The 9321-nt window shown below is 56.6% G+C and overlaps 1 protein-coding gene across 3 annotated transcripts; it reads right to left on the reverse strand.

Annotated features, from left to right (window-relative positions):
- Positions 1–3523: 3523 nt before the first annotated feature.
- Positions 3524–8564, reverse strand: FAM174C (family with sequence similarity 174 member C). 3 transcript variants are annotated; one of them, XM_051639836.1, is made up of 3 exons: positions 8221–8564; positions 7610–7780; positions 3524–7151 (listed from the first exon to the last, which is right to left on the reverse strand). In XM_051639836.1, exons 1-2 carry the CDS (start codon positions 8499–8501, stop codon positions 7615–7617), a joined length of 447 nt encoding a protein of 148 aa, XP_051495796.1. In that variant the 5' UTR covers positions 8502–8564; the 3' UTR covers positions 3524–7151; positions 7610–7614. The 3 variants fall into 3 exon arrangements, with proteins under 3 accessions (XP_051495796.1, XP_051495797.1, XP_051495795.1); XM_051639837.1 differs by having other exon boundaries at positions 7619–7735; positions 8221–8560; XM_051639835.1 differs by having other exon boundaries at positions 7619–7780; positions 8221–8560.
- Between the last annotated feature and the right edge of the window lie 757 nt (positions 8565–9321).

Genomic DNA, 9321 nt, shown 5'->3' on the forward strand with positions numbered 1-9321 from the left:
CAGCCTGTCCCAGGGCTCTGTCACTCTTAATTTGCAGCATGGAAATGTACCAAAAGCAGAAGTTCCAACAGGGGAGGGGGCACCAGCCAGTGGCACCATGTGCCCACAACGATATGGCGCCATTTCAGTCAGATTTGCTGGCAGTGGAAGCACAAACCCCCCACCAGGAATCGGGCGATGGGCTCTAACATGTCACACACCCCCCGCCCCGTTTGCCCACATCCCAGAAACTGACATTAATTAAACCCGCTGGTAATTATCTACTAGAGCTTTTACATGGGCTGGGTTCTCCGAGCCCCCCAGAGATGCTGCGGAGGCAAAGCAGAGCCAGGCAGCCCCGCGGGGATCCCACCACCCAGCGGGGCCCCACGGCCCCTGCTCCAGCCACTTCCTCTCCTGGGTGCACTGAAGCTTCAAGGCTCTCAACAGGTGTCCCTGGACGAGGGATTCAGCTCGTGCCTTTGATCTGGCAACGTAAAGGAGAAAATACCGAAGTGTAACATCTGAGATGTTCATCTCAGATTTAATTTTAGGGAGCTCTTCTCCCGAGCAGCCACACACCCGCACGCACCAGCCTTTCATGTTTACTCATCCTTAGATTGCAAAAATTGTTGTGTGAATTCCTCCTTCAATTAGCTCTGGTACTCGAAAAAATAAAATACTGTTCTGTTGCCAGTACAGTTATGATCATTTCTTTGCTTTATACTTTTATTCCCCAGAGTAACTGAAAAAGAAAGTGCTTCTCCGTTCTCCCCTGCAAAGCCCCTTTAAAAATTTTTTTAAAACAAAAACAACCAGTGTTTGTAAAGGAAAAGCTTTGGTGGCTGAAGTGCCACTTCCATTCACCTTTCCATCTTGTAAGGGAAGAAAATAGAGATCAGAAGGAGGATTTAGACAAAAAGCCAACTAAGTAAAGCTAATTTTTTATACAGAAGAATCCTGCTAGTTGTGTAGAGGAGCTTTGTTGAGTGGAACAGAAAAGACATCAGAGGAGACTACAGCAGGTTTTCAAATATTTCCAGCTCCCCTCCCAGCCTGTGCTCCACAATCAACACAGAGACAGGATTTCACAGCAGCTCCTGTGCCCACAGAGCACTGCAGGACCATCTTGTTTGCAGCATTTGGTGAGGAAAACTACCCCACACATTCCATGTAAAGAGCCCCCCGGGCTGGAGGGGCCTGGACACACCAGGAGTGCAGGGGGAGGGGGAGCAGGGGTTGCACTTCCAACAGACACGGTCCCCCTGAAGCCCCCAGAGCTGCTCAGCAAACGTTTTAGCAACAAATCAAACACAACACTTGTGGCATCTTGCCCTGGCTACGCCCGTTCCCTCCTCACCCGGGGCTGCTCCTCTTGCTACTCACACCCCGGTCCCACCCCAGGCTGAAGTTTCAAGCCAGCTGGGAAGAGCATTCCTCCTCTTCTCCTTATTTTACAACCATGAAATTGAAAGCAGAGGTGACTTGTGTGCAGCCAGACAGAGCAAGAAGTAGAACACAGGAGTGATCCCACAGCACTGCCCTTCAGTGAGGGGGACCCTCACCTGGTGCCTTCAGGGTGGCAGTGGTGACCATGCACGGGTCCCTGTCCCAGGGGATGGAGATCTGCCAGCACAGACCATGCCACCCAGTACAGATGAGCCTCTCTGCAGGAATCTACCTCCTCGACAAAGGGCTCTGAAATCCACAAACAAAACATCCTTTACTCACAGGGAAATCCTGTGTTTCTCTCTTTTTTTCCTCCCCAGGTAACTGGAGGGACTTGGACCTTCTCTTCTGCTGTACAACGACCAGAAAACTTGCAGACTATTGCCCCCACACACACCCCCCCAAGCCCCCAGCTTTACACACAAGCTGTCACTACAAGAGCAGGTCTGAGCACAGGGGCAGGAGTGCTGTCTCTGCCAGCAGAAGGTGGTTTTGCACCACACGGAGCTGGAGGCCACAGCAGCAAGAAGGGGCAGTGGAATCAGAGGAGCTCACCAGCACGCAGCAAACGGCCTGACGCTCCCGTTCCAGGTAGAAAAGCTGCATCCGAAGCACCAAGAGCACTTTAGCTGGAGTTTAAAATAGGCTCAGAGCAGATCCACACCTCCAGCTTGTGTTTGTGACTGGAATCCCAGCCAGCACCAGCCTCAGCTTCTCCCCAGCTGGAGACCTCGGTGGGAGCCTCTCCCTGCAGAGAGGAGAGCTCTGCCCGGGGGCACAGGACCAGGAACATGGTGTGGAGAACAACCCACCTGGGCTAGTCCCACCTGCACAGGCCACGGCCATCAGGGCTAATTAGGGCTACCAGATCCCACCCCTCCAAGCCTGAAAACGCAGGAACAGTTGGTTTGCATCACCCCGTGGCAGCTCCCAGCACCTCGCCCAGGGGCTGGGAAGCACAACTTGAAGGAGAAGGGAGGAAACTCTGGGCTGGGCTTTAGTCCTGCTGGGGTTGATGCCAACCTTGGGCCAGCCCAGGACAGCCCTGCACAGACAAGCCTTTCCCTGCAGCAGGGAGCTCCCATGCCAGGAGCCTGCAGCTGATTTCCATCACATCAGGGCATCTTCAAACTTTGCCTGCCCCAGAATCGCACAAAAGCCCTTGCAAACAAGTACTAACAGGGCTCAGGTAAAGCTGGGGGCTAGAGAAGCACCTGCAGCTGGGAGAAACCTCCCAGAGAGCCACCCCAAACCCTGCAGCTCCCCTGTCCCACAGCCAAGGGGAGAGGACACTTCCACCTCATTCCCAGCAGCTGCTGGAGGGAAGATTTCCCCTTTTAAGGCATCAGGATTAATTTTGATCTTCTCCAGGCTCTGCCAGTGCCCCACCAGCTGCATGTTTGGTCTGTGAGTGCCATCTACAGGGTTCCCCTGCTCTGCCAGCTCCCTGCCCACCCCGACTGCCCTCCCTGCATTTTCCCTCTCTGTGATGGGATAAAATATGGAGCAAAAGCCTCTGGCTGTGCTGTGTTCCAGGATGGGAATGGAGCCTCCTGCCTCCTCTGCTCAGGACATGGGGACATAACCAAGAGAGCAGGGTGACAGACTGGGACATGGGGAACTTCTTGTTTCTTCAGTCTCTCTCATCACACTGCACCCCTGCCCTGGATGAAGAGCAGGTGTTGGTACCAAGAACACCCTGAATTTAATGCAGGTGCTAATTCTTTGTGCTGAGGAGCCAGGACGTCCCACCCGGGGGTAAACCTCCCCTTCCCAACTCCCAAACAAGGAAAATTAACTTGGTTCTTCTGTTGTGGAGAGGCTGGGATCACCCTTGCAGGTATTTTGCTTCCTCTTCTGTACAAAAAAAAAGGGATCAATATAAGAACAGGGAGAAAGGAAAGGGAGGAGAAGCGTGGAGCTGACACACGAGGGCTGAGGGTGCAGGTCTGTTCCTGAGCCCAGCCAGGGCAGCCGAGCTGGGAAAGACTCCAGAAAAGCCCCGTCCCGTGGGCTCAGACACAATCCAGCCCCACAAGGCCACCCCAAACAACCCCGAGTGCCAGTGGCCAAGCACAGTGCCATGGAGACCGGGTGGGATGGAATGTTTTATTCCACTTGTTTCAGGGAGGCTGTAAACAAAAGCAGCGCGATCGATGCGGGACTGGTTGCTATTTAAAAATAAATCAACGGTTGAAGCAGGAGGGTGAAACCCTAGCCCCTCCACTTCTGAGGGCACAGACAACACAAGGCACTCGAGTGCTGGTTTATTGACTTCTTGGCAATCAGCTCAGAGCAGGGTCCAAGCCCAGCGCTCCGCGGGTCCCGTTCCAGCCGCAGGTACCAACAGATCACAGCAGCGACGCGTTGTTAACCAGGGAGCTGCAGCTCATCTGGCTGCCAGTCAATCTCCTCACCTCAGCAAGAGGCCCTGTCGAGGTGCCTGGAAGCTCAGTGCCAGCAGCAGAGGACTCAGTATGGCCCTTCAAGATCAGAGGTCGTGGCACAAACTTGTGGAATCAGGTTTGTCTTCAACAGCGGGGACTGATCCAAGCAAACTCTGTGGCAGCTGCTTGTGGTGACTGCAGCACCGTGGGGAACCACGAGCTCCACTCTTGGTCCCCATCACCCCGTGCCCACCAGCTCCAGCAGCCCCTCAATGAGGATCAGCAGGAGCCCTGACCAGCCCAGCAGCCCATGGAGCCCACGCAGCCTCCCACCAACACCCAGATTCACTCTGGAGAAAGGAAAGTGCAGCAGCTGCTGGGGAGGCCCTGGCCCAGGGACAGACAGACAGACACTCCCTGGCAGGGCCGTGCTGCCCTGCACCCTCAGAGCACACCTGTGTCTGTCTGCATCCTTCTACTTAAACCTATGCTGAAGAACTACAAGTTCTAACTGTTGCAAAGAGATCTACTAGGCTATCAAGGTGGGCATCAAATACACATAAAGCAACTAAAACTGTAACTGAAGTAACTACTTAACTGCTCTTTTTGCAGAAATGCAATGCCAGGCTTTTAAAAGCTCTTATTACCAGGATTTGCCCCCCAGAAGGCTGCCCTGCCCAGGGCTGGCCTGTCCCACTGCTGTGAGGAGAAGCTGCTGCAAGAGCTCCAATTTGTTCTGCCAGGAGAAATGGAGATCAGGAACAGGAGCCCTGAGCAAGGGATTTGTCCTCAAAGGAGTCTCAGATCTGTAATGAGCATCTTCATTTTCTCCCCTCAGAAGGTGCCTTTAGCAATGATTTGAGATGGAGCAGGACTGTCCTGTCTTGGCCTGCAGGGAGCAAACCCAGCCTGCAGCCTGCTTCCAAGGATGCTTCAGGGGAAAATGGGACTAGTTACTCAGGGTTGTGGATTCCAGCTCAAACCTATCTCCAGCCAAAACAGAATCAAACTGGCAGCAACACTACAACACAGCCCCACAACCACCTTTTTATTCTCCACATGATGAAACTCACTCCTCTAAAGATGGGCAGCAGGACTGTGAAAACATGTGCAAGGTGCATAGAAACTGGCACCTGCTCCAGGCCTTGGTGTTTGCCTTCATAGCCCCAGCATGTGCTCTGGCTCTATCCCTCCACATCTTTCCCTGCTCAAATTCAAAACACCTAATGCAGCAAAATCAAATCCCATCAAAATTATTTTCCTGGCAGGACCTGCAGCTCGAGGTCCTCTCTTTGATCAAATCCATTCAACCATTAACATTCAAAAAAAATCACCACCCTCTCCTGCAAGGTAAGAAACTGAAAGATGGCAAAGTGCAGCTGCCCAAGGAAGAGCAGAGCCCAGAGAATGATGAGTTAATCACCTCAGACACAGAAAGGCCAAGGAAGGTGTCAGTCCCAGCACTGAGGGCAGGGTGGTGACCTGGAACACCCGCAGGCTCCCCTGGCTGTGGCACAAGGCAAGGGACCACTTTGCAGAGGGAGCTGAAGAGCCAAGGAGAGTTGCACCCTGCCAGCCTTGCCAGGATCAGGGAAGAGGCACCATCAGGAGCCCAACAGCCCAGCTCTGGTCATCCCCCGGGCAGCAGGGGCCAGATTTGGCCACCACTGCTCCTCACAGGGGACACGTTCATCCCCGCGTCAGCTAAAGAAGCAGGAGGGACCTAAAAGAGGCAGGAAAGGACACAAATGACAGGAAATTAGGGCACATCCAGGTGCTGTGTTCACATGACAGCATTACTAAAAATATATATATATCTTTAAAAATCTTTTGCATATGTGCAAGGCAGAGCTGCCAGCACCCGGGGTGACATTTCTCCAGGAAACTTCACCCACCGACCAGGACCTCTCCTGCCTCCCGAGGGAATCCAGAGCTCCCAGGTGACTTGCAGCAAATCTGTCCTTGCTCTTTGATAAGGGCACCCCTCCTGCCCCACCTTGTTGTTAGGTCTCAGTTTTGTCCCCTTATCTAGAGGATTTGCTAACCAAATGAAAGGAGCCCTCACTCCACAGACATTCCCAATCTCCATCTCAAAGGCAAGGTCAGGCAGGGAGCTCCCTGGCCTGCAGGACACTCCCTCGGGTTCTCCCAACAAAGGCACTACCAGTTTTGGGTGGAACTGGGACTTGAAGACACAGGTCTGCACTAGACCAGCCCTGCCTCCAAGGCTGAAGTAAACAGAAGTTTGCAAGCAGTTTTCACCATTTTAGCAGCAGATCCACCCAACAACAACCTTCTACCACATTCACATTTGGTCCTACACAAAAAGAACCCACGTAACACAATGGGCTGCACAGAAACATCCCAGTGGGCTGACAGTGGGACACAGCTTGAGCACCAGCACATGGAGCCAAACTCCAGGACCCTTCACCAAGAGGTTATTTCCGAGCGTTAATTCAATTTAAGAATCCCAGTTCAGAGGGGCTGGATCCTCCTTTTCCTGTCGTCAGATGCTCAGGCAGGTCTCCAAGGTTCTCCAACTCACACTGCAGTGCTCTGGCTCTTCCTCAGGTGCCCTCAGACAGAGCCAGCAGCTCCAAATCCAGCAGCTTGGCAGCTGTCACACATTTCCCAGGTGGACACACCAGGGGAGCTGGGCAGAGCAGCCCCCCAGACCACAAAGAGCCCCCTTGGGCCAAGTGGCAGCTTTCATCTCTAAACATGTCTTTGCTCTGTAAACCCATGTAGTGACCTGTATCATGACACATAAATGTTAACCCTGCAACTGAAATCCATGTGTTCACCTCATTCCCAAAGCTCCTCTCTGCCTGGTCTATCTCTGCACCATCCACCCACCAGCAGGGGAAGAGGCAGGAGCTCTCCCAGCTCCTACCAGATCAGAGCTGATGACAGAGATGCTTCCTAAAGTAACCTGAACCTGTGTGAAGGAAAGAGGATCAGCCTGCAAAAGGAACCCACTTGCCTGAGCCTTGCAGCTGAGCACCAGTCAGCAGAGGTGTGAGCCCCTGGAGAAGCCAGAGGATCCAGCTGCAGCACCAGAGCAGCGAGATCTCCATGCTGAGCATCCACCCAGGAGCCACCTCTTCCTCACTGCCTCCCTGTGCAATCACAGCACCCAATGCAGCTCTGCCTCTCCCCAGAAATGTGTGTGAAGAAAACAGGTTTAGTCCCCTTTCCCCTGCCCCAGCTATGGAAGTGCCTGTACTGTTAATTAAGAGTCATTATAAGCAAATATTAGAAGACTTGAGCACTAGTCAGGTGATTCCACTGGACTTGCACCCCCTTGGTCAGTCGGTGCCACTGGTCCCAAATCATCTGGAAAAAAGAAAAACACCCAATGTCAGAGTGAGCACGTGTGGGGTGACAGATCCCTGAAAACAACATCCACCAGAGAAACCAAAGCAGTCTGGCCCCTGGGTGACAGCAGGGACAGGTGCCCCAAGGGGACCGTGAGCTTGAGCTGCGATGTGACCTGGGAACAAGCCCCAAACTGCACAAAACCAGCAGTTTACGTTTTCCTGCCTCAGACAGGGAGGCTCAGACCCGACAGGAGGGCTGCCCCTCCCCCGGCAGGCACAGGGCACAACAGGGTGCTCCAAACCCCCGGGGCTCGGCCCCCTCGGCGAAATGAAAACGAGACAGACCCGAGTGCTCCCAGAGACCCCCCAGCACCCGCCGCCTGACGTGGCTCTGCTCCCAGGAGCCCCGCCGAGGCTGCCCCATCTCTGCAAGAAGCCTCAGTCCCCCTGGAGGAAAAGAGAAGGACACACAACCCCCTTTACCGCCTGAGGTTCCTGCTTTCAAACACCGTGTCCTCGTCGCTGTCCAGCGAGCCCATCTCGATGCTCTCGTCGTGGCTGGACAGGAGCCCGTACTTCCTGCGCTGCGGCTTCTTCAACCTGAAACGAGTTTTCCGCTCATTTCGGGGTCCCTCCGACCTAGGGCTGAGGGGGCACAGAGAGCGCAGGGTGAGACGGGCCCGCGCCCGGCCCGGGGGTGTTTGACGGCCGCTGACGACGCCCGGTTCACGAACGGCGGGACGGACTTAGAGAAGCATTTCCCAAAGGGACGCACAGGAGGAGGGAAAGGGGACCCGGGGCGAACGGGGAACAGCCCCGGGGAGGGACACCGGGACGGGCAGGGCCCGGGGGGCACACCGGGGCAGGGCCCGGGGCAGGTTGCGGGGCCCGGGGCAGGTTGCGGGGCAGGTTGCGGGGCCCGGGGGGCAGCTCGCGGGGTAGGTTGCGGGGCCGGTTGCGGGGCAGGTTGCGGGGCCGGTTGCGGGGCAGCTCGCGGGGCCGGTTGCGGGGCAGGTTGCGGGGCAGGTTGCGGGGCAGGTTGCGGGGCCGGTTGCGGGGCAGGTCGCGGGGCCGCTCGCACTCACCGGAACGCCCGCAGGAGGAAGTAGAGCCCGGCCAGCACCGACAGGGCGCTCAGCACGTACACCGCCCGCTTCAGCACCGGCAGCCCCGAGCCCGACGGCCGCTGCGATCCCGGCGGCGGCTCCGTCCGCGTCCCGTTCCCCGCGGCCGCCCGGGCAGGCTCCGAGCCGTTGCGCGGGCTCGGGGCGGCGGGGGAGGCGGGGGAGGCGGCGCGGCCGCCGCGCGGGAGGAGCGGGAGGAGCAGCAGGAGCAGCAGGAGGCCGAGCGGCCGCGGCCGCAGCATGGCCGGGCCGGGCCGGGCCGGGCCGGGCGGGACGAGGCGCCGGGCGGGGCGGGCGCAGGAAGCGCCGGGACGGTCCGTGCGGAGCAGGCACCGGGCGGGCCCGGCCGAGCAGCTCGGCGCGTTCCGGGGCAGCGCCGTTCCGGGCCCGACCCCCCGGCACGGCCCCGGTCCCACCGGCACGGCCCCCCCGCTGCAGCAGGGCCCCCCTCAGCGCTGCCTTTTCCCCTTCAGGGCCGCCCCTTTCTCTCCCCTGGGCTCCATGTCCAGGTCGCGGCCGCCATCCCCCCGCAGGGCTGACCTTCCCAGCCCAGCTGCTCGCAGCGCTCGAAGCGGGAGCACTGGGAGCACTGGGAGCACTGGGAGCACTGGGAGCACTGGGAGCACTGGGAGCACTCTTCTGAGCAACAAGCACCTTTTTTCTCCCCAGGAGCCCCAGACTGACCCGGGAGGGGTCACAGCTCCGCTCCCCCAACACACAGGAGCCAAGGAAAAGGCATTTTGGCTAAAAATGGGTCTCCCCCCGATACACCAGACCCACGGCACCCAGCACCTCCCAGGGACCTGACCAGCTCTGCATCCAGCCCCTGCACTTAGTTATTCCCTCAGCCCAGCAACACACCATTAATGCAGAGCCATAATTAGCAATACCAAAATAACACCACCTCAAACTAGGCCTTTTTTTGTGTGTGTGTGTGCCTATTAATTATTTCTCCCTGTTCAAGCACAGGGGCAGCCTGTTTAGGAAGGTCGTTCAAATAATGCTTCGTCAGTGTTTGCAGTTTGAATTTGTTTAAGCCTCACCCAACCGCATGTTTATCAG

The sequence above is a fragment of the Apus apus genome, chromosome 24 (genome assembly GCF_020740795.1).
Source record: "Apus apus isolate bApuApu2 chromosome 24, bApuApu2.pri.cur, whole genome shotgun sequence".
Lineage (NCBI taxonomy): Eukaryota > Metazoa > Chordata > Aves > Apodiformes > Apodidae > Apus > Apus apus.

What these genes read in the sequence shown, in the direction of transcription:
- FAM174C (XM_051639836.1), bottom strand. Translation starts at nt 8,501, where the DNA reads ATGCTGCGGCCGCGGCCGCTCGGCCTCCTGCTGCTCCTGCTGCTCCTC. An exon ending in TTCCTCCTGCGGGCGTTCCG is followed by an intron (nt 7,781 to 8,220) that starts GTGAGTGCGAGC and finishes GTGCCCCCTCAG; the next exon opens with CCCTAGGTCGGAGGGACCCC.